The 26188-nt window shown below is 39.1% G+C and overlaps 1 protein-coding gene across 1 annotated transcript in view; it reads left to right on the top strand.

Moving 5' to 3' along the window:
• LOC126249558 (dual specificity protein phosphatase MPK-4) overlaps nucleotides 1-25571 on the top strand; it is a 106985-nt gene extending 81414 nt beyond the window's left edge. The window contains exons 8-9 of the mRNA XM_049951222.1: nucleotides 8412-8632; nucleotides 25392-25571. Of these exons, the coding sequence (XP_049807179.1) occupies nucleotides 8412-8632; nucleotides 25392-25495 (325 nt within the window). The 3' untranslated portion in view covers nucleotides 25496-25571. The remainder of the gene's footprint in view (nucleotides 1-8411; nucleotides 8633-25391) is intronic.
• The last annotated feature ends 617 nt before the right edge of the window (nucleotides 25572-26188 follow it).

Below are 26188 nucleotides of genomic sequence, written 5' to 3'. Positions count from 1 at the left end.
TGTATCCTCTTGTTACCTGTCATCAACATTTTGGGGGTCTGTGTATCCCCGTCAACCTGAGACAGTTTTCCCTTGAGGGTCTTGGGCTTAAGCCCTTTGAATTCCCCCATTTTGTTTATGAAGCCATTCTTTTCCTTCCTTTTGTTACTGTTCCCTGAGAAGTTTCTTTCTTTGGGCCCCAGACAAGGCTTTAATCTTGATCTGGTCCAACTTCTCATTTACAGTTCCCACTTCTTGCTCCCACTGATTCAGTAGTGGGAGTGCATTCCATCAGTCTTGACCCCGATGTTTGGGTGTCTGAGGTCTCAGTTTGTCCCTCAGTTTGTTTTAATTTATTTTTGTCAGTCGTGTCCATCTTGGTCCCACAAGATTTGGGGATCTACACGGTCCACACCACGGAAACCCCACATGGTGGGGAAGTAGGGTTAACTTGTGTATATATATATATATATATATATATATATATAAAGATATTTTGATTTAAATGTCTTTGAAGCTGTCAAACGAATTGAAAAGCTAGTTCCGTTCTTTTACATCCCCAACTCTGCCCAGGACATATTCACCACTATGTGATATGGTAGTTCATTCTGGTTCCCAACTTTCGCTCTACCAAAAGTTTGACATTAGAGTACCATAGCTTGGCAACCAATGTAGATTTTTGTTGACTTTTATGACTGATCCAGTGTAGGTTTTTGTACTGACTTTTGAACCATGTTGCTTATCTCGTGGAAATGGATAAACCTTTCATAGAACAAGAGGATGACCATTAATTAAATGTATTTGTCTACCCTCTTACAAAATTTTGAACGGATTCACACAAGATTGAAACATACAAACTGTGCCATTAACTGAACATTAATTTCACCCCACTTAAAATCTTTTGCAAAAGGAATTAATTGATTCACTCAATTTGTCTGGACACCAGATCTGACTTGTCATTCAAACTTTGCTTAATTTGGTGTAACATAGCTACAGGAGGACAGATGTTTGAATGGCTGTACAAATGGCCACTGGTTCAGGCTAAACCATAAGCTTTGTACTCCATGTCCCTATCTCAGACAGGAACCGAGCACCAATATCTCCCCAAACCGCAGTTCTTTATGCGGTCCTTTCATACATATTTGTTACAGTGCTTCAGTGCTGTAGTGACTAAACTATTTGTTCCACTGAGTCTTTGAGTTGCTAGGCAAGTTTATAATACCTCAGCTGCAAGAGCTCTTCATTATTAGAAAATTGATCCATAAAATTTTTTAGCGAAGTCTTCATTTGTGAAAACTTCAAGTGGAGGTTAGGTGACGCATTTAACAGCTTTAGGTGCTTACTGCAGCCAAAAAACCAATAGAAAATTTTGACTAGTGTACTGGAGCATTGACGTTCTTGCAAGGAACAAATTTTTGTCTCTGTTAGCTGTTGAGGTGAAACTGTCATTGGCAGGCAACCTCTGGGCATCTGCCACCAAGATGTAATATGTTTGCTGTGTAATGGTGAGCCACTTTCTGGATCAACCTAAATTTATCTGTCTACTTGCAGGATGAAGATGAAATGTTCAGACTGTACTCTTTCTCAGCAGAATGGGTGTGCTGCTGGTGGGTATCAACAATCAACCAAACAAAAAATAGTTGACTGTTGAGTTCTCCCAAGAAAACCACTAAAAAAAGATAGACAACTAGTAGGGACAGAATACAAATAGCATGTCAGACTATCTTTTTGGTACTGAAAAAAATTGAAGAAATCTCATTCTCTTAAATCCAAAAGGGTTATTAGGGGGATTGTTGACACTTTAAAACCGGTAATATGCTTGAAAAATGGGCCTCTGCTTGGTGGGGAGAGTCATCTATACAATGGCAGTGTCTTTTGCCAACACTACCACAACTGACCACCTGGATCTGATATCCTTCTCCAGCTGTTATATCATGGAGAGGGATATGTTTTACTTCAGGTCCAATGATTCCGACCCTTCTTATGATACTGGGATTCAGCAGTGTCAGTGGCTCTTGATTCTGCATCTCATACTCCAATAAGTACTGAAGCATCACCTTAAAAAAAACTGTGTAAGAAAGATGTTGGTATGAATGGTCCACCAATTTGGGTCATAGTGGTCAGGAAGCTCTGTAGTCACTCTGTGTAGGGTATTTATACACCATCAACAACTTAACCTTGGTGGAGTCAGTTCTAAAGCAGGTTTTATTATGAAAATTTCAGTAGTTTTTAATGCACTGTGTTGGTGAAGGTCTGTTTGAGAAATTGGAACGCAAGACTGGTGCTCCTCAATGAAGTGTTAAGGACGTAACACTCTTTGCCATTACCATCTTTAGTACACTGTTCACATTAAGGATTCCAATGAAATAATTGCTTCTAGTTCCTGGATGGTTTTATTTGTTTTGTTGCACCTCCAGTACTGCAGTAACAACTTGCCACTTGTAACTCACTGGTAGCTGGCAAAGAGGAGTGGGTTTGGAGATACTAGTGTTAAATTTGAAACATACACATTTTGTGTGTGTGTGTGTGTGTGTGTGTGTGTGAGAGAGAGAGAGAGAGAGAGAGAGAGAGAGAGAGAGAGAGAGAGTGCACACGTGCGAGATACTGTTCCACTGTTCTCATCATATTTTTAATTAGTTTTGTTTCTTTATTTTGCTGTGGGAGGAGACAAAGTGGATACTCTAAAGCATAAAATATTTGTTCACCTTGTTACAACATATATAAGAAGAATTACTTAACTTTGTACTATCCCTTTCCGTGGAAATATCGTTAGTATTTAGTACTGTCTCTGAACATTAACATATCACTTGATATAGGTAAAATACAAGTGTCTCACTCAAAGTAAATTTAACAATTATCTTCATGTTGAGTTCTGCCTAATACACTGATCACACAACTGGCCTACTAGAGGATGATGCTGTCATCTTAGTCGATGATTGCAGACTGGGCTGAGTGGTACTGTGCTCAGTGGTTGCAGCAGTGTAGTGAAAGGTTTCTGGGCGTGGCTACACAGTGTCGCTCCTTTGTTGATGCGGCATATAGCAACAGTTTTCTCTTGTGGTTGCGAAGTACCAACCTTGCTTTGGCACCTCGCTTGTCTGATGACAAGCCCCCCCCCCTCCCCCCCCCCCCCCCCAATACCACCCCAACCTTCCGCACCATCGTCGTGTGGGGCAGTGGCAGGTGACCAGAAGACTGAATGCAGGTGCAGATGAGGAGACCGTAACAATTGCCAATGGCAGCTCCCTGTCCGCACCCCACTTGCGAGTGACCAGGAACACCGACTGAAAAACCGGTCACAGGATGCACGCCTGCATCCTGAGAAGCTTACACTCTTATCAAGTGAGCAGCAAGGGGATCTTCTGGGGGACACAGTTCAGGCTGCAGGATGGGTGCCGACATCTGTTAGGGTCAACGACGGCAGTGGGATGTCTACCTTCACGGGCACTACTGTGGATGGTGCCAGCCGCGACTGGCGGAGAGGTGTAGGTGACTGCTGGTGTGGACCCCAGTAGCGTACTCTATCTGCGGGCAAAAATTCTGTGGCAGAATCACTAGCATACTTGGAAGTGCACTATAGCTGGTTCTGGTGGTGCTGATGCAGCATAGTGAAACACTGGTTGATGTGAAGAGATCAGTTGATGGCTTTTGTAATGACGCCATGTTCCCAACACTGTTTCTTGTCTAGCACTTTAAAGAAGGCTTGATCCTGCTGTTGAAACTTTTCTGACAAGGTGGAACGAATTGTTTCCATGGCAGCCACAGGAGGTGCAACAGGGTACAGTGTCCACAACTGTGTAATAATTCTGCCAGCGGCTTATCATCATGTGGCAAGGAGCAGTAGAAGGATAGAAAAACCTTTAAGTCTTGCTCCCTTGTATTGGAGGAAGAGTTTCTCTATGTGACTTTTGAACATTCAAATAAACTGTTCCGCTTTACCCTGAGACTGAGGGCGAAAAGCTGTAGTAGTCACATGGTGGATGCTATTAGCTGCACAAAACTGTTGAAAATCAGCTGACGTGAATTGTGGTCCATTGTCTACTCACTGCAGGGAGTGGGGAATCACAACACATGCATTGTCATTCTCCTTATGCAACAGCAGAACACATGACTGTGTGATAGTTAGTGACAAACAACATGTCAATGGGTAGGGCATTTCTTTCAAACCACGTGACCATACATAGTGCATGTATTCCAAAACAACATGAAGAGCTAGGTCAGAAGTAGTTGCCCAGCAATATGCCAAAAGTCAAGTGGAAAATTTTTAAGAATTTCAAAATCTCAAGTATTGATTTGATAACATGATTCCTCAGACGAGTCAAATGATCTGACGGTATCAATCAGTAACTGAGACAAGAACTCTGTGTTCGACTGTTGTGTGTAGTGGGTCTGTACAACAACTCATATTGATAAGTAGACAACAACAGAGCCCAAAGTTGCAATCTTCGAGACAGGTGTGGAAGGATTGAATGAAGCCATCAAAGGCTGATGATCTGTAGTAATCAAATAGACCTTCTGACCATATAAATATTGGAAGAACTTGGTAAGAGCTCCCCATTTTCAAGTCAATAGTAATTGCACTGCTCTTTGTTGAGAGTTTTTGAATTGGAAGCAATGGGCCTGTCTGAAGAAATGGTTCTATGGGAGTGCACAGCTTGTATCCCATAAGAAGATACTAACAGAATAGGCATAGCTGCATCAAAATGAATCAGAGGATGATGACGACATCATCATCTTAACAGTGCATCCTTTAATTGCAGATATGTGTCCTGACATTTTTGGGACAGCGCAAAGGGAACACCTTGCCATCTACATCGACATCTACATCCATACTCCGCAAGCCACCTGGCGGTGTGTGGCGGAGGGTACCCTGAGTACCTCTATCGGTTCTCCCATCTCAGCTGGTTCAGCGGATCAGCAATTTGCGCAGCATTTGCAATAAACTTAACATAATATGTGAGTTTGCCCATGACAGCCTGTAGCTCCCTGATGTTGCAGGGCACCAGTAAATCATTAATTGCAGACTAGTGCGAAGAAGCAGGATGCATACTCTGTGCATTTATGAAATGCCCTAAATATTAAAGTTCTTTGTGGAACAAGGAGCACTTTTTCCTGTTACACTTTAAGCCAGCTGCAGAAAGCACTTTAAACAAACATTCTAAATTTCCTAAATGGTCAGCAGGCGTATGGCTCGTGACAACATTATCATCCTGGTGGTTTATACATGAAAGTGCTTTGGCTGTTAATTGTTCTAGGAAACTTCGAAAAATACCAGGAGTTGAAGCACTTCTGAATGGTAGTCTTTGAGACTGGAGCATAACCAGGTGAGTGTTGATTGCAAAATATTGCTTGGGCTGCTTGTCCAGCGGTAACTGTAAAAATGTCTCACTTAAATCAGTCTTGGTAAAGAATCTGCCTTATTCCTATCTATTCATTAATTCCTCCAGTTGTGGGAGAGGAAATGAATCCGACAGATTGTGTGTGTACTGTTGCTTTAAAGCCAGGACACAGATGTAAACCACCTGATGGCTGTTTTAGATTGGATAACCACATTGCCGTTACATCTTTGCAGGTTCCTGAGCAACTTGCTCATGTATTGCATGAGGGAAATGCTGTGCAAGAAAAAATCATGGTTGAGCACTGTCTTTAACAGTAATGTGCACTTCGAAATCTTTTAGCCATTCCTAATTCTGTTTCAAACTGTTCCTTGTACTTCTTACACAAGCCATAAACATTAGTGTGAGACATTGAAACACTGATTTGTAACATTGTCTTGTGTGCAAAGGTTGAACAAATCAAACAAGTCTAAACCAAAAATGTTTGCACTGTTTCAAGAATGGAGTACACGAAACTGTGCATTTTGAAACTTCATAAAAAGTTGCTGGCAAACTGCAGATGCCAGATACTGGAATTTTGTGTCTGTTTATATGCAGCAATACAAAAGTAGGCTGCTGTAGCTATGGGTCACTCATCCTTTCATATGTGCCTTTATTAATAAGAGAGACTGATGCACCAGTGTTGAACTGCAATTTAGTTTTCCTTTGAGCTGCTCTTAATTGAACAGAAAGTTTGTTCTCCTGTCTCCGTACTCCAGCGGAAGACTTCACGATGCAGAAGTGCAAGCTGTTGCTTAATGGCCTTGGCGTTACAGAGTGCTCTTGTTGATTGCTGTGCTGCGGCTGTATACCTCCACAGCATTTGCTGTTGCTCAAGCCTGGGTTGCCTTGTAAACAAACTGTTGACCTTGCTTTCCACACTGGAAACATTTTGCATCATGACAACAACATGCTTTTCGATCATGAGTCAAAAATCCCCAAGGATAAGACTTCCTCATAGTATTCTGTAGTACATGTCATGTATTACAAGACTGAAAGTTTTTACCTCTATGTCTACTGTTTGTCTGAGCCCTGTTTTTATTCACTCTGACTCTAGCATTAACTTTAGACTGAGTGTCATGTGTACTGTGTTACACTGGAGTCACTGGGCTTTGAAAAAACTGCATTAACATTCACTGACTGAGACTATGGAGAACATGTAAAGTGCCTGTTGGATTTGCATTTTTGCAGACAGCTTAAATGCAACAGTGCTTACCACGATGATAAGGCTTAGCATCATGATGGGCATGACTGGTGCATGTGAAATGCCAAGGGCAAGATTCAACACCGCCAGTCAGCTGAATCTTTAAATTGCTGCCCTGGCTGATACTTTGTGTGCCACAGTGCACAAGCAATGAGCACAACCAGTTTGCTACTACTACTACTACTACTACTACTACTACTATGTATGGTGCAAATAGGAGAGGAAACAAAGTCAATCACTGCACTGTCATATAAACAAGGTGCTCCGCTGATTCCAAAACATGTTGAAAACTAGAATCAGGATACTCAAGAATCTGTTCACATACACAAGGATCTGACACATTTTGAGTAATGGTATTCCTGATTGTGGCATCACTGTGTAATGTCCACACTCTCACTTAAATATGCAATGGCGTGTAAGCCCTTGTAAGTCTGCTTAACTACTGTTTATGTGTGTGATTAGGTTGCCTCCGCAAATGAAGGAATTTGTAATGTGGAGCTGACTCTGTTTATCAAAGTATTTGTCTTGCACAGCAATTAATTATTCGGATGGTGTGGAAATTTTTTTAGCCCGTACACTGAAACACCAATTGTTGCAAAAATATAAGGTTACTTATCCCTACCTTCAATGTGATGCACCGTGATGGGTGCATTGAGTTGTGCTCAGTACTCAAACCATTTCTCATGTGTCGAGTCAAAAGCACGGAATGGTGACCCTGCTGATGGTGTGTTAGCTTGCACTGCGAGCAGTCCTGTCATCATTTCCATCAAATTTTGCATCTGCTGTACAATCTGAACAATCTGTGTTACTGACAGTTCTTGCGGAGAACTAGCCGTGATGAATAAACACAAAAATTACAATAAAAAGTTTGCACAGTCACTGAAAAAAATGAATTAGATACAGAGAAAAGTGAAAAAACACAGGCAAGTGCAGGCCAAAGTTCGGAACACCTGTGATTACAGTCTTGTTGCGTGTTGTTGGATCAGTCCAGCAATGAATGCCAGGAATAGGTTTGTGCTAAGACAGAGAGCAAAATAATTAGGATGACACATAATATGTATGTAACATCGTTTACTTAGCATTCTTCTGCAAGTCAAACCTAGTCTGTTACACAAGCATATTCATCATAAATAATCACAATAATAGAGAGAAAAATTAGTAAAGCTGCGGAGGCTGTAAGTGAACTCCATGATTAGACTGGCTGTCATTGGTGCGGTGTCTTTTTAAGCTGGTGTGGTGGCAGCACTATTCACATGTGTAGCAGAGGGGCTGTCTACGAGCTGACTGCAGATTGGCAAGGCAGTCACATGTGTTGCTGCCAATCTTTTGGATGTAGAATGTTGGGTGTGGTGTCAATAGGGTAAGACACCACATTCACAATATAAAATTCTCACATCTGTGTAGTTTTAAAACAATTAATATCAATCAGCTGACAGTATGCTTCCAGAGATGGTCATATTATTTTGTGCAGGTATAAACAAAAGAATTTCTGTGTTCTTATAATAAGGTGAAGGAGATGGAAAAAAAACATTATTAATCAGCCTTAAGTCAAAATTTATTTTATTTTATTTGCTTTCAAGTGGAGCCCTTTCACCAGATACAATTAAATTGAATTGTTTTGTTGCCAATCAGAAATAAATTACACCAGGGATGACTGAATTATAATGACTAAAAATACATGTAATGTATACTTAACCTATTTGTTGCTACACATATTTATTAATCGGAATGCAAGTCTGAAAAGATTGCCTTATTTGTATCTATTTCTTTATGGCCAATGATCATTAGCATATACCTTCAGCTGTAATGAACAAATTCCAACTTATGATTTGTACATGGTTCTTGTTGAACAGGAGAATTGTGGCAAGTGCATCGAACTTGTTGCCACATATTGCAAAGGAGAAACCATTGTGGACTGATAATAAATGGAGCTTGCCAAACGAGCTTGATGTCTGCACATTAACTTACTTTGTGGAGCCATTAGCCTGGATGAAAGTAGTCACCAACTCCCAGCAAGGGAAGCTTTACTGCCCAAAGTGTAATGCAAAGCTGGGTTCCTTCAGCTGGACAATGGGTAATTTAACTAATATTTAATGTAGTTTACATCTGTGTAATCTTTATAATTATATTTGTCAGTTTCCAGAAGTCATTTTCGTGAAGGCCACTGGAAACGAATATTCCCTGCTGCTATTTGTTATCTGTGAAAGAGAATCGTCAGCTAGAAACAAACAGCGTGGGATCATAATAGATGTGAAAGCGATATGAAATGGCATGAGTTTGTAATGATTTTAGTGGGGAAGGTGACTTCAATTTATTGGGAGAGTTCTAGGAAAGTATAGTTCGCCTGTAAAAGACACCACATGTAGAACACTGATGTGATCCATTCAGGACTACTGCTGGAGTGTTTGGGATCCCCACGATGTTGGATTAAACAAAGACATCAAAGCATTTCAGAGAAAGGCTGCTAGATTTGTTACTGACAGGGTCAGTCAACATACAAGTGTTACGTAGATGCTTTGGGAATGCAAATAGAAATCCATCTAGGAAACATGAAGTAAATTTTGAGGAATGCTGTTGAGAAAATTTAGAGAACCAGTATATGAAGATGACTGCAGAATGGTCCTGCGGCCACCAATTTTTCAATTGGCTTAAGGACCACAAACATAAGAGATATGAGGGCCCATATGGAGGTATGCAGACAGTTGTTTTTCTCTCATTCTGTTCTTTAGTGGAATAGAAATGGAAATGATTAGTAGTGGTATAACATACCCTCGACGACATACCATATCATGGCTTGTGGAGTATGTACAGTATGTAGATGTCAGTTTAATACCCCTTTAGCAAAATTTGTTTACTAAAAGTAGGGAATTCATGTTTGAATACTGTGGGTTTGGCAGAGAAATAAGATATTTGTATATAGCTTGCATTCTGTCAATGAAGAATTAATAATTCTTTTAGAATCTGCTGGAATTTATGATAATTTTTTCCTATTTTGTTGGTCATAAAGCATTTTTTATAGTCAAGGATGTATTTTGGATGTAGCCACTCGACAATTTCCTGTAGAGTCCCAGGTGACAAATTTTTTGAAGTAATGTGACCTACATATATTTGAGATACGAGTTGTCTTTTAAATTCACAAGCCTGTGACTCACATCCAGTTATAAAGATATGATGCTCTCTTTAAAATGGTTTCTTTAGACAGTGCTATTTCCATTTATCCAGCGTATGCAGTAATTTTAGGTTTGCCTGAACACATTTAAATGGAGCTCTCCTTCCTTCTGTTCTTTCTTTCCTTTTTTTAATGAGGTTTACATGTGTCTGAAATTAATTATTTAATTATCTGAGTCATTAAAGATTTATTTATTGAATATGTATTACAGTATATACTTCCAATTTGGTGAAACCAGAATTCAATAAATTGTATAGTCATTTAATTGTGTTCTGCTTCATAGTCCACCAACAATGCCAGATTCATTTACATCAAGTTTGTTTTTTCCTGGATCACATTAATATCCTTCTTGACTTTTGTAATCACACTTTGCTCTGTGTGATTCACTGTAATTATGAATTTTTAAAATTATTACTGGGACACACAAATGTTCTTTCATGCCACTATGAACATGTGTCTTATTAGGTATACATTTCTCTTTTTACATAGTGAATGGCAAGTAGATTGCCATCACACAGCTGACTACTTAACTTGTCCAAAATATCAGTTTCCTCACTGTGTGTGTGTGTGTGTGTGTGTGTGTGTGTGTGTGTGTGTGTGAGAGAGAGAGAGAGAGAGAGAGAGAGAGAGAGAGATAAGATGGAGGAGTTTTCTTAAAATACACCATGGTACAGTATAATAGTTAAATAGGAGTATGATAGAAGGCACATAGCCTGAAAATGGCCAAAATATTAGGTACCAAAAAAATAACAGTTATGATAAAATTCGCCAAACAACTCCTCCATCTGTTAGAATTTGTTCCTAGCACCATGAGTGGGTCAGTTTATGGCTGTTTTAAAGAGTCTGCCACTTTAGTTCCGTCAGCATCTCTGTGACACTATCTCAAGGGTCAAACAAACCTTTGGCCATTTTTTTCTGCCCCACACTGTATACATTCAATATTCCTTATTAGTGCTATTTGGTACGGGTCCTACGCTCTCAAGCAAAAATCTAGGATGGTTCACCCAAGTGATTTGTAAGCAATCTCCTTTGTAGACTTATTACATTTCCCCGGCATTCTACCAATAAACTGAAGGCTGCCACTTGCTTTACCTGTGACTGAGCCTATGTGATCATTGCATTTCATATCCCCCCCCCCCCCCTCTCTCTCTCTCTCTCTCACTCTCTCTCTCTCTCTCTCTCTCTCTCCTTTTCCAAGATGACACGCTGCACCCTTCCTACAAAAAAATCCTCAATCCAATAACAAATTTTACTTGGTACCCCATACAATCACACTTCTGATAATGAGCATAGGTATGGTACCAAGTCAAATGCTTTTTGGAAATCAAGTAGTACTACATCTACCTTGTTACCTTCATCCAAAGCCTTCTGTATGTCATGCGAATTAGGTTTCATGTGATCGACGTTTTCTAAATCCATACCGGTTGGCATAGAGATCATTCTGGTCAGGATACCTTGTTACATTTGATCTCAGACTGTTCTAAGATTCTACTGCAGATTCATGTCAGGGATATTAAACAGTAACTTTGTGGATCACTTCTACAAGCCTTCTTGTAGGTGGGTGTGCCCCTAACAGTAAATATGGTACTGAAGCCATAAAACCTGGATTGTGGAGCAGTGGAAGAATGTCATGTGGTCAGATGAGTCTTGTTTCACATTGTTTCCAACTCCTGGCTGAGTTTGTCTCAAAACTGAAACTTGATTGGTGTTCACATAGTAATTCTGCCAGCAAAGTGTGGTGAAGAGATAAAGTGCAATAGGTGCTGAGAACAAAAACAAAGTATTTTCCCTCAAGTATGAAGCATGAAGTTTGGGCATCTGAGCCATGAAAGTGCAATTGAAAGTGAAAGTGGAAGGGGGAGAAAGGGAAGGGAAGGGTTTATTGATGATGTCAGCTGCATCTGGACTTGACGCGGAGTCAGCAGCGATGAGTGAAATAAGTGCGTGGGACACCCACTGTGTTCAGATGGCGCAGTAGTTAACACAACTGTGTAGTGAGCAGGAGATCATGGGTTTGAGTCCCGGTCTGGCACACATTTTTCACTTATCGCCGCTGATTCCATGTCAAATCCCCATGCAACTGACATCAATTATCCCTTCCCTTCCCTTCCTTTCCCCCCTCTCCCCCTTCCCTTCCCCTCTCTCCTCCCCCTCCCTCCCCTCCCCTCCCCCTCCCAACCCCTTGCCTTCCCCTTCCCTTCCACTCTCTCCTCCCCCTCCCCTTCCACTCTCTCCTCCCCCTCCCCTCCCCCTTCCCTTCCACTCTCTCCTCCCCCTCCCCTCCCCTTCCCTTCCACTCTCTCCTCCCCTTCCCCTCCCCTTCCCTTCCACTCTCTCCTCCCCCTCCCCCTCCCCCTCCCCTTCCCTTCCACTCTCTCCTCCCCCTCCCCTCCCCTTCCACTCTCTCCTCCCCCTCCCCTCTCCTTCCCCTCCCCTCCCTTCCCTTCCCTCAACCCCATCTCCACCTCCACCCCTCCACCCTCCACTCTCACTGAACTTTCAATTTACATACAATGTATCACAGCTGCGGGTTTGTTGTGCTCTTTCGGACTTGACCAAAAGAACGGACGCCACGCATTCATACGAGTAAGTAATACTGACTATGAACTAAAGTTAATACTGGCAGTACCTGTACTACTACTACTACTACTGCTGCTGCTGCTGCCACTAATAGTGATGATGATGATGATGATGATGATGATGGATGATGATGATGATGATTGTACAAATTAGATATTACCCCTGGTACAGTGAATTCTGGGAAAAGGAAATTTTAAGGAGACTGCACCAGCTAAGAATAATGAGAAATGAGGAACATCTGGGTGGAAAGAAGGGTGTACAGGGGTAACAAGTGCATAAAGGGACAATGGTAATCATTATTGTTGCTTTGGTAGATGTGCCATTAACTGACGCCTGAAGCTGGAGGTGCTATTCTGTTCTCTAATGTACTGTGAGAGGTTATCCCTGAGTCAAGGTCCTGTTCCTGAGAAGGACTTCGAGAAAGTGGCTGAATGATGGAGTGGGACAGAAAGGATTTTGCTCTGATGGGACTGGGTGTTTCTGCCATGTTGTTGAGACATGAGCGTTAAGGTCACAGAGAGATATCAGGGACAATGTATGTTGATAATATGGTAGAGAGGACAGGGGGGTATACAAAGTTCTGTACTTTCCTGCACGCAGCCAGGATAGCTGTGCATATGATGGTGGAATGTGATCAAAGACCTGAACATCCCAGATATAACAAACACAGGCATTCATGACCTGTTCCAAGCTCCGTGACCTTTTTTGGGAGAGGCTTTGCTGAATAAAATCGTTGTAATCAATAATTGGAAGTATATATGTTTGTAAAAGTTTCTTGTTCAGGTCAAGGGAGAAGAGCTTATATTTTTGTAGGGTATGAAGAGATGCTGATACCATCTTGCACATTGCAGTTACACAATCAGTTCATATCGTGTTAGTGCTAGTTGTCATATTCATTGAATTGACAAGTGGATATTTACTGTAGGCATTGGTAATCAGTTACCTTGTATTCCAGAAAGGACCAGCAAAATCAATGTGGATGCGTTGCCAAACACTGTCAGGTCAAGGCCAATTGAAAAATTGCTGGCAAGCACTGCCTGGTTATCTGCGCATGCGTGGTATTTGGTAGTCACCTGTTCTATTTGCTTGTCAAGCCCATGCTGCGTACAGTGCTATTGTGCTAGCTGCTTTGTTCCAATGATTCTCCAATGACCCTCATGTGTGAGTTTCAAAACATGTTTCTGCAAAGATGTGAGAATCATGACACATTTGTTCATCAGGAGTATGCAATAAAATTACACCATTCAGAACAGAAAGGCTGTTGTGTTGTGCATAGTATTTGTATATTACTCCACCTAAAATTGATTTCATATTACAAGGCAAACCCATCCAAATGTAATACTGGAGCAGTCATAGTGGCTGATCCTGTTCAGTAGCTTGTGTAATCTGCTGACAGTTAGTGGGGAAACCTTCCAGTGCTTTTGAAACTGATTGATCAGCTGAGGATAAGAAGCTTTTTATGCATAAAATTGTGAATTATTTGTCGTAGGTGGGTGAGATAGAGTGTATTTGCATGCTGTGCTGTAGGGCACTAGAATTTCATACTGGTAATTTGAAAGAAGAAGTGACTAACATTGCAGCTTCTGTGCTGTACGATCAGGTACATCTTTCATCAGTCAGCAGTGTATGATCAGTCATGAGAAAAAATTTTCAGCCTTGCAGATATTGATGATATTTCATTACACTCTAGGTGATTGCTAAAGTTTCCTTTTCCAGCTGACAGTAGTTGACTTTGGCCATGTGAATACTATGGGCCATTCAGTGTTTCCAACTTTGTTAGTTAAAACTGCCCCTGTTCCATGTGATCATGCATCAACTGCGAGCACTACTAGTTTTTGTGGGTAAAAATAAGTAAGGCGTGGGTGACTAAGCATGGCATTTTTCGACCTTTGTAACAGTTGTTTGAATTCTTCAGTCCACTGGAAAGGAAGATATTTACTCAGAAGGCAATGCAAAGTAACAGCAATTTGCACTGCATTCGGAATAAATTTGATACATTAGGTCAACTTGCGCAGAACTGCCTGTAGTTCTCATACATTTTTAGGAGAACGTAATCTCCAGATGGCGTCTAAATGCTTAATCGAGGGACGAGTGTTGTGGGTGTTAGTGAGATGTCCTTAATATTTAATTTCAGTACTGAAAAATGAACACTATTGTAAATTACACTTAAGCCATGTGTCAGTTAAAACTTGAAAAAGATACTCCAAATTTTTGAAATGCTATTCCGGTGTGTGTCTGAACACATTGATGTCATCCAGATAATGTGAATACGATGAAACATTCGACATCACTTGTTCAAGACTGCTTTGAAATAATGCAGAAGCTGGTGTGCTTCTGAAGGGAAAGTGCTGGTATTGGTACAAGCCAACAATAAAGTTTTTTGTTTTCTCATCCAGGGAAATATGACAAAATCAGTTTTAGAAAAGAATTATGTAAGTACTAGGTGATCCATAAGCTTCTCAGTAGGTGGAGGTGAGAATGAATCATTAACCATTTGAACATTAACTGTTGCTTTAAAGTCTGCACAAAATTTGATTTTTCTGTTTGATTTTCGTGTGATAACCAGAGAAGCAGCCCGTTGACTAGCAGAAATAGGTTTCAAGACACCAAGAACACAGATAGTTTAGCCATTGTAGACTGTGAGGCACATTCGTAATTATTGGAGCTGAGGATGTCCCAGTTGCTCATAAGTAGTTTGATTAATCAGTGTGACGGAAGCACCAGTATGTAACTGAAATGGTACAGAGTGATTACAATTCTATAAAGATATGAATAGTTTGTGGTTTCTTTTCTGGGTATTATTATCTGTTCTCACTTTCAGACGACTGCTTTTATCTGTTTTGTGAGAGGCAGAGCCTTTTGCATTTGTCCACATGAGGACAGCTAATTTGAATTACCCAAGTTTTGCACATGCATGTTGCTTTGCAATTTGTGCACCTGCATCTACAGTTCTTTTGAGTATTGCCAGGAGTAGTGGGTAAAGATTCAGAATGTGAAATCATATTTACCTCCATTTGCTCAAATCTAAATTGAAGTAGAATGGAGTTTGCTTTGCACTTGTTTTGCAGGCACAGTTGCTTGTGTGTCCTCTGCCTTGTGCCAGTGTAGGCTTTCCACTTGTCAAAAGAAGCAGTGTTTGTGATCGTGCATGGCATAATGCTCGATACAAGGCTTCCGAACATGTGAGTTAGCAATACAAGTTGGCCACTGTATGTGCTGTGGCTTGTGGCTGTTAACATGTGCTACACATGATAGTGCCCACAGATAGTGTTGCACAGGCACTTTGAAGTCGAGTTCCACGAAGTCTTGTATTTCCTGAACTTTTATTACTTTAAGTATATCATTGACACAAGAGCCATTATGCTTTAGAATCTGGTGTTTACAAGGTTCTGAACAGTGGCATTGTGAATCATTTCATCTTGAAAAGAATCTTCACAAGTGCAGTTAAATTTACAGTTCCTAGCAATGCCCCTAAGTTCAGTGAGCCGTTTCTTGTACGATTGATTCCTATGACAATGCAAATGATAAAATTTGAAACGATAAGCAGCTACATGAATCTGAGCCTCAAAGAATTCATCCTAATGGGATAGGATTTGGGGCTCTACTTGAGGGAACAATTTCTTACACTGACAAAAATATGCACTCTTAGCCAAGGAAAAAAAAATTATAAGCTACCTGTAATTATGTAAGGTACAAAGTGCTGCTCAAGGTGCATGCATTACTCTGTCTATTGCTGTTGGTTTCCATCGAAAGGGTGGAAGGGAGGAGGCAGTATTCTGTGCTTCAGTCGTGTTTGATCCTGTGGTTCCACCAATTTGTTAATGCTTGGTAAGGAATCTGGATTTGTTGGCTCTGAAACTGAATAAATATAGTGAAATGGTGCAATCCAGAAGTTGCCATGGCATACAAAATTTAAATCACTTCAAGAAGATATACATCAAATTTAGGAACAAGTTAATAAAATACTGTGGGTCAGATGAATTTTACATTCAAATGCAATGTTTCATGCCCATCTGTGGAGAACATTTCCAAGCAGTATTGTACCTTCTTTGAGTGTCCGATTCACACACTGGCTTGGTACTTACTGCAGCTCTCTTGCAGTGGTGTGTTGTCACATGCTCTGAATACCCGGGTGCAATTGGCCATTTCAGTTACCATCGTCCGCTGTTGCTATCGTCCCATGATGGAAGAGTCACACACGTCTTCTTCAGCACTGGGATCCACGTGTTATTCAGTTCCATGCCCCCCTCCTTGCTACTGAAATCCTGGGGTGTTTTCAGTATCTATGGCCATCGAGAAATCCATTTGCCCTTGGCATACTATCCCAAAATATTTTATTAACTTTGACATTTGCAGTCATGGAAGTTTACATTTTACAACTGTAGAAACACTAAGAATAATGCAAAAATAAGTACTCTAGACACTTTCAGTCCGATTGTTTCTCGGAAGGAAAATTTCAGAAAGAGTGCTAGTTCTGCAAGTTTAGCTGGAGAGCTTCTGTAAAGTTTGGAAGGTAGGAGACAAGGTACTGGCAAAAGTAAAGCTGTGAGTACCGGGTGTGAGTCGTGCTTCGGTAGCTCAGTTGTTAGAGCACTTGCCCGCGAAAGGCAAAGGTCCCGAGTTCGAGTCTCGGTCGGGCACACAGTTTTAATCTGCCGGGAAGTTTCGTATCAGCGCACACTCCGCTGCAGAGTGAAAATCTCATTATGCAAATATTTATTACTAAAAATGTAAAATAATTGCATTTTTACAAATTATTTACTCGAAAATCCCCATCCAAAAACTTTTGAGTGTTACACAAAATATTGTTTGGTTAATATGTTAATAGTTAGAGCACATACAGTGGGCAATGTTTTTCTGTGTAAAGTGTTAAAAAAATTTTCAACATTCTGCATATTCGCATCACTGAATCTCTAGTGTAAAATATACATGTTGGCAACAATGTTTCCATCACTCTTGTGTTTATAACAAACGAGTAAGAACTTGCACATAATGGTTTCTGCACCAAGTTTTGCGTTTGGTTTGAACTTTTTGTTAGGTACAGTGTCAGTGAGGAAATACAGGATTGAAAGAGTGAGGTGTCTGGACTATGAAAAAAAGACACAAGGAGATGGTGTTTAAGAAACGTAAAAAACACTTCATAGTTGTTGGAAATCTGTCAGAGGTATTGCAGAAATATCTTGGTCCTCAAGTAACGGTATTAGCATCATGTTCATTGTGCAGGAATTGCTACACTCACTACAAGAAATTTAATGACAACCCACCTGAACCACCACCCGAGTGTGAAACTGAAGAAGACAGTGCAGATGTTTATATTCCTGGGTGTGAAGTTGTTGATGCATTGAATGTTAGCATTTCTGCTGTAGCCCCTACTATACCCCTCCTTAAAAGTCCGGGAAACATAAGATGCACGAGATAAAAACAGACTGTAAAAAGAAAAGTGGAAGAAATTGAAACAAGTTTTACACAAGCAACACCTCCAAAACTTCATGAAGTGTATTATGTAGATGCACTGTGTGCAGAATCTGAAGATAGTGATATATTCGCAAAATGTGATGTGTGGTTTCAAAACCGAAATACTGCTATCTCAGCAGCCACCTATACTGAGACAGTACAGTTACTGACACTGATGCCAGGTAGCTACTGTAAGCAACAGATACAGAAATACATACCACTTCCTCTTGATTTCAAAAGCTCGTAAAATAAAGAATGGAAAAGATATTTGGGCATGCCCAGATTCTTACTGTGGGCATCCGTTGCTACATGATATGCTTCCTGTTGCTCTGGAATATTACCAAAGTGATGTCAAAGATTGCAGCAGGCAAAGTCCTAACCACATATCTCCTAATGAAAAAGGAGAATCCGAATTTAAAAACTGGTCTCACAAAATTCTACTCCTTTGGTCAAAATGGGTAAAATGCCAGCCAGTGAAGGAAGTATGCACATTGTTTCACCATAAGCTGTGTCATAGGAAAGAAGTACACAGAGATGGACCTGATGCTTCTGTATATTTGTCAAGAGCCACAAGAGAAATGTTAGCTGCAGAAGTGTGCAATGTGTCCTGGTGTTGAAGCAATACACCTTCAGGATACTGACAGTGATGTAATCTATGCATTGTGGCAGGGAGGAGAGTTGGCAAAGAAGACAGCAGAGCCAGAGAAGTTTGTTACAGAGATTCGGCATTGGGGTAATGAAAGGAAAAGCTCACTGTCATATCTGGAGGATTCAGAGACAGACCATAGCAGAAGTAAAATCAGCCACATCCCACTATACTGACACATTAGTTCTTCATTTCCATGTTGCTTAGGACTGGTCTGTTGCTTTGCAGAACAAAATTCAAAGTTTCCACTGGCACACATCGCAGGTATTGGTATTCATGTGTTGCTCACTTCCTTGGAACATCACATTGTTTTGCTGTTGTCAGTGATTATCTCATTCATGACAGTGCACGTGCATGCTATGCTGTCAGCATGATAATTGATGACGTAGCATCTAGAGGCCATGCATTTCCTGAACATGTGTATGTGACTGATGGTGCAACACCTCATTCTAAAAACTGCTTTCAGCTTTATGAGCTTGTTCAACACTGTAATACAGGAATTAAGACAAAAAATGGATATTTTGAGCAACAGGTCATGGAAAAATTGCATGTGATGGAGTAGGAGGTCTCTGTAATCATCTTGCAACACGATTTAATCTCCAGCATGAAGCTGTTGATGGTATAACAGATGCTATTGGTCATAGTATGAAGGCTTTCACGACCGGATGACATATCTTCTGGTAATGGACCACGACCTTACATCCCGGAAGGTTTACCAGAAGAGATGCTACTGGATTTGTACACACCATATCAACATTAGTAACAAACATGAAACTCTTAATTCTAAATGAAAGACCATTAAGGAAATTCAGTTTAAAAAAGAGAGAAGAGTGGTCTGCTGTGAATCCTGTGATAGTAATTCAATCAAGTCACTACTGGGTCGCATCCTGGAGTGGCACATACATCCCAAGAACAGTTCTCCAAGAAATGCAGCCTGTTACAGTGTGTGAAATGCAGGGACTACAGTATACATGGGAAGACTTTGTAGTGAGCTACTTCATTTCTTGTGTCTATGACAATCTGTGGTGGGTGGGACAGATCATAAGTGTCTCTCATGAGCTGGAAGATATAACCTTCTTCTTTATGGCACCTCATGGTCCATCCTGCTAATGCTATCAAATGGCCATCATTAAAAGATCAGTGTACGGTTTCCATTTCCCAAGTACTGCTCTTGTTGGATCATCCTTGTCCATGTGCAAATTCAGCTCGGCTATACAGGTTCAACAAGAAGCAGATGGAAAAAAACGATTGAACACTTTTCAACAGTGCAGTATTGCTGGATACATTGTAGGCAATTTTAATTCGTGGAAAGTCATGACAGAAGACAATAATAATTTGTGAATAATTTCATAAAAAGAAAAGTGGGTATAAATATCCTATATCTCCTTTTTGTTATAAAATGCTTTTGAATGAAGTTATGAATTGTTGTCACACGCACTTACAGTGTTGTAAAGTAATAATTTTTATTCAGAAATACCAGTTTTGCATGGCATTTGCTAAAAATCAAAATATTTAAATATATATTTAAAAAAGATTTAAATTGATCATGATTTTTTTACCTTGACATTAGAGCTAGGTCTACCTAAAAAATTTCTCACATTTTGTACAGACGAGTATTGCCCACTCTGATTGTTCAGTCCCTAAGTACAGTGACTGACTAACATACCATGAAATTTTTAGAACATTTAGGATGAGGGTTTTGGAGAAAATAATTTCAGAATAACCAGAAAATTCAGATTCTTTCACCTTTGTGTACAAATACTTTGACAGCTTAAGAATTTCATGCATTAATGTCATAGCTGACTGTTAGCAGTTCTTCCGCTTTATCATTTCTCAAGACAGTTAACATCCTGTGACTATTCATATTTTCAAAACATAATTTTGCAATTCACGAAAAGCTACAACTTTTCATAGTTTGTTTTCCCGGAAAAAAAAAAAAAAATCTGTATTAATCATGTCTCATAGTATTGGGAACAAAGTATTTATTGAAACTAAATTCAGATCTCTATCACTTTTGGTTTACTTATTACATTTTTCAATTTTCCCTTTCGTTATGACATTTTCACACATCCTCTCATTTAGAGTGATCTGTAGCATTTTAACAAATCATCAGAAGATCAAAATATTATAGTTTTGGAGAGAGATCACATAGAACTTCAACGTATATTTTTTTCAGCAAACTTTGAAATAGTGATGTGACACATTCGCTCTTGACCTGTATAGTTCGAGATGAAATCACCCTTCTTCCACCGGGAAATGCTCCACTGACAGAGCTAGCTGGGCACCCATGCGCACAGCTTTATTTCTGCTAGTATTTCTCTCCTGGTTTCCAAGATAACACCTCATTCATCCCAAGGGCCAATTGGCATAACCTTCTCTGCAGATAGTTGTGCCTCTGACATCTTGGGTTGTGCTCTCTTGGTTTCAGGTTGATTGGTAGTAGTGGACCCAGGTCTCACCTCCTGTAACAATTCTCACAGGAAAGCCATCACCTTCTGTTTCAAAGCACCACAGAAATTCTTCACAGGCTCACTCAGTTGTGGCACTCAGTTATGGAATGAGATGCCATGGCACCCACCTAGCACATGCTTTTCGAAACTCTAAGCACTTCATGAATAATATGATTTGCTGAGCTTATGGCTCATGGCTTCCACTGCTGCAACAGACTCTGTTGTCACTACGTGGTATGCCTGACATGGGCGGGGAGTATCTGCCACAGAAGTTGCACCATTTTTAACTCTCTGCTCCACTTATACCACTTGCTGCAGTGATAAATGTGCCCCACCATACTGGAATTTCTTTCACAGATGAATTTCAATAGAGTGTGTACCTTCACTGCTGAAAAAACATATGACAGAATGCTGCTCTTCACTGGTGCTAGTTGCAAGTGATGCAACCATTGTAAACTGGTATTATGCCCATATTTCACTTGTCTGCAGTAAGCTACCAACTTTTGGGCATTGTTTAAAGCACTTGTCTCTGTACTGTCAACTCAAAGGACAGTGCTGCAGGAAGTCAAATGTTCATTACATTTTTAAGGTTCTAATTTGACTGCCCCTCATAGTTAATAGTGTTGGACTGTAACTGTTATTTTCTGTCAGTGTCGCAATTTCCTCCAAGTGTAAGCATGCTTGAGCAACCAATTTTTAGTCTGGCAAAGGCTTATTTTCCTAAGGAAAGTTTCTTCGTCATGGCGTATGCCACAAGTATATTGCCTGCTTCACCAAAATTATTTTTAGTTTTTGTTCCAAAGCAATAACAACTCTTACAGAAGAGGGCGATTCCATTGTAACCTCTAATTGTCTATAAATTCTATTCTCATGTTTACTCACCAGCTGACTTGATTCTGCATAAATGATACCATTAAAAGAAAAAAATTATGTGGTCTTGTCTTTTGATATCGTTAAAAAAATATATCACATGTTCCATTCAGATTAAACAGTACGTGTTCTGAAATTTATTAAACTTTTTTGCACTTACCCTTTCTTTAAATTGACGTTAACATATTGGCAACAATAACAGTTACTGGATATTGTTTAGTAAATAAAATTTCCGCACTGCAGATATCAGGGATTGATAAATATGCTACTGGATATGATGTAGTCTCTCTTTGCAGCTTTGATGGCGGCCACTGCTCCTGCATTATATGAAATCTATATAGTCTATATTGAGTATAAATATGGCTCTACTTTTAACTTTTGAAAAAGTTTTGTTATCGTAGTTTCATTTCTTATGCAACAATGTATGATGCAAAGTACCCGGTAGCTACATTTTTCACTGGAAACTCTAGGAATTATGATGCATTACTTAATCCTTTCAGACAAGTTTTTTTTTTTTTTTAGGAAGGAAAATTTTTCTTTATGCTGTAATGCTCTTGGGTGATTTTTAATCATTTTTGGTTGCAAGATTTATACAAAATATGTACCTGTTTTCAAAATATACTATGTACACTTAGCTTGTTTTTGTGAACTAAAATAACTAATTTTGAAATAGTCACTGTTTTAATAAATAAACTGATCATTCAAAAATTACCATGCAGAATAACAACAACAATAATAATAATAATAATAAATAATAATAACATTCATTTATACAATGGAATATAACTAACCAACCACTTCCATGTACTCTGATGGGCACAAGCTGCTACACGGGGCTACAGTGACTTAATAATTTTATAGTGAACACCAAGTGAGAACGCTTGTACTTGATAAAAAGATTGAATGTTCACAAATGTGTATATGATTTTTCCACTGGGGAAAAATATTTCTGTAACAACTAAGAGACAGTAAAATCTAATGTACCTAATTGTAGCCAGTGGGTCTGAAAAATTAATTTCAAAACAATATTAATTGTAGCCAGTGGGTCTGAAAGGTTAATTTCAAAGCAATATTATAACTGTATCCATCAATGAAATATAGCTACTTCAGTATCAACTAGTGATGTGAAACTGCAAGCTGTGAAATAATAAGCTGTTTTTTAACTAAATTATTTCCTCAAAGTTGCTTCAAAAAGAATTAGTTTCTGTGTAAACATCAGGAATACACACACTTTCAGACATGGTTCTGTAGTGGTGTTGCAAAAAATACGGCCTGTGGCAAACAGATGGTAAGTGAAGAAAAACACCCCAGCAAACTTCCATGTTAGTCTATCCTGTTCCATTAGACACCAAGTATCAAAGAAAATGCAGAAGGTTTGTGCACCATGCTTATCACAGCACAATTTTTACTGCATTAATGTGCAGAACAGTTTATGATCTGTGCAGAACTTAAATTTCACTGTGACTTGCTTCTTCTAGAATCACAATATCTTCCCGATTCATAATATAAATTCTGATCATGAGCACTGCTGTTAATTACCTGTAGCCTCAGATCAATTATGTTTTCTGTATAAACGTTTTCTTCTTAAGATTTTAGTAATGTGCTCTCATTGTCATCCTCTGCCACTCTGCAGAAGTTACACCAAAATCACAGTTAAACCAAATGTTTAAATAGCAAGGAATGAATGAGATCTTAACAGTTGTACATAACATGGACTGAAGGTGTAATGACATGATAGAAAAATCTCCAGTTCAATATCTACTAGTGAATAAAGTGGTGTAAATAAAGACAGGTTAACCTGTTACATCTTTCAAATCTCATCTGCATTTCCTGTTTCTGCCTGTCCTTAACTAAATATTAATCAGTAAATGTCAACAAGTATTGTTCTCTACCTCCCAAGACCAATACTTTCTTTATAATGTTTCAGGACCTTGTGAACAAGCTGTAGGAGATGGTCATTCATATACAAGAGGGTTTTTTTTTTCCTCCTCGTTAAGTAACATCTTTGATAGCTCTTATCCTGTAAAACATTACACACAGATGTGCAGTACTAATAAGCAACCAGAGACATTGGTACATCGTGTAGGTGACGGAACCTGTATTGTAACATGAAGGATAATCACAGTGCAGTTACAGAATTTCAGACAGTACTGGAAAGTGCTGAAGATTGTCTTCAGTCAGTTTAAAATAAAGCATTATATGGTCAGTTTTGAAAGTGGCATCAGGGCAGACTGAGTGCTCAGCATATTACACCTCTTTTGTGTAAGAATGAAACTGTTTGTGACCTACCAGAGTAGTGCAAAATATTTGATAATCATTTTCTGTCAGTAGATAATGAGTCAAATCAAAATTTTATTGCTACAAGTAAATGTGCAGTACTCTTACAAAAGCTAATATTGTGAGACAATTATATCACATGCAGCTACAAGAAACCAGCAAAGCAAGAATGGGTGTGATGAAATATCAAGTAAGATTATGAAGAACAGTGCACCATATGTTAGTTCTGTACTACGAGGTTATAACTAAAACTTTATGATTACCCCCGCATATGTATTCCATTTTATAAATGGGCTATGTCATTTTGTTTTAGCTCTTCTAGCTGTGTACTGTGGTACATTTGTGTGTACTAAGATTGCAGACATGTATTTGCAAAGAAACAAACAGATAGTTATTGACTACTGCTTGTACATACTGTGCTTGCAGTGCATTTTTGACCACACTAGTAAGAAGAAATAAAAAGATATGAAGATATAATTTTTGAGAACAAAAATCAGGGCCACTATTTGTTTTATGTTTGTAAATCTAAATAAGGATCTGCCATAGTCAGATTACAGACAGCTGTGGTTACAGGTGGAAACCTATTGAAAATCCTCCACCAGAAATGAATATTTTTTTCATATTTTCATGCCAAAGCATATGTTCTCCTGTGTTATTGTATATTAATGAAAAATGTTATTGTTTTGGCCAGGTGACTGTTGTGCTTTAACAGAGAATTTTTAATGTGAACAGTACCTTGTGATTCACATTTGCTCTCAGGACAGTGTAACTTTTTTCTTGAGATGTTATATGAAATACTGAAGAACTTTCAATTCTTTTGTGAGGCCACCTTACTATGGCAACTAGAAGCGTGATATTACTGAGTACTGTATGCAGAAGATATTGTGTATGCTTGATAATCAGGTGTGTGACATCCATACACAGTTTGTCAAAGGCATGATTACTTGTAGTAGCCTCAGCTTAAAAATAGACTGAATTGCAGATCAGAGGGGGACTGTCCTCTTCGTGGTTGAGTTGCAGGTTAGCTATCAAAGTGACAGTAGTTCTCTTAAGAGCCTTGTGAAATTCAGAATAGCTTTGTAAACAGCATTTCCTAAGGAAGCCCGTAAATACCACCCTTAACCAGCCTCGCACACTGTTCTATGGTCTGCATTCCTACTGTGTGTAATTCATCGTGCTGTATTAAGCTGGAACAGCTATTTTACACATTTCAAACATGTTATAATTTTGAATATATGTCTTTTGTCTAAAACTACATTTTACATTTTATTTGTGCCATAACACACTTTGATTCTACACAACTTTATAAGTTTAATTGATTTTGCTATTTCTCATTGATTTATAACAACCAGCTTAAGTATACTTATCATAATAAATATTTTTACAGGTTGCCAATGTCCCTGTGGGTCCAAAATTTCGCCAGCATTTTACTTTGTACCATCTAAGGTAGAATGGAGTAATATTGTACAAAATGTTCAGGTAACAGTGTGAATGAAGACTGAAAACTAATCTTGAAATCTTTTCAGTGATATTCAGTACAAAAGTATACATATTTGCTATATTATGTGTGTCAATGTTAATATTTATGTTCAAGAAATTATTTGTTGTGGTAGTCTAGAATAAATATATACAGAATAAGTGACGTCTGTGTCCATGTATTGTAAAAGTCTAAGTATTGGAAAGATATGCAGCATCCATTAAATAGCTATTGAAAGGTGGACATAACTTTGGTGTTTGTACCTTTTTACCAAATGTATAAGGCAATCGTAAGAAAGGCATCATATAGAAGTGTTGCAAAACACATAATAGCTAATGGAAGGGCATATGTATTTCAGAATATGTGTGCTCCATTCTTTATGGTAGTGATCTATTCTTTCTCTGATGAAATCAATATTGATGTGGTTTTAATTAATAGGATTAACAAACCAATGAGAAGGTATTATAATCATCTTGTTAGAAACCGCTCCTAGTGACTGCATAATAGAGATCTATGTGAATTTCTCTATGCTGTTGTTTGTTAAGTGTTTTCACTTTTATGAGCATAACATTTGCCATTCTTGTTTTTTTAAAGTTTGGTAATTTTTATTTTGTATAGCTTACATGTAATCTGTTGTTGCATGTTTTGTGACAGCAGATTTTTTTTTTACAGTGTACCTGATTTGTGTTGTATAAAACCCACATTTT

This window comes from Schistocerca nitens, chromosome 3 (genome assembly GCF_023898315.1).
Source record: "Schistocerca nitens isolate TAMUIC-IGC-003100 chromosome 3, iqSchNite1.1, whole genome shotgun sequence".
Taxonomy (NCBI): domain Eukaryota; kingdom Metazoa; phylum Arthropoda; class Insecta; order Orthoptera; family Acrididae; genus Schistocerca; species Schistocerca nitens.
This window is presented reverse-complemented; position numbering and strand designations above follow the sequence as displayed.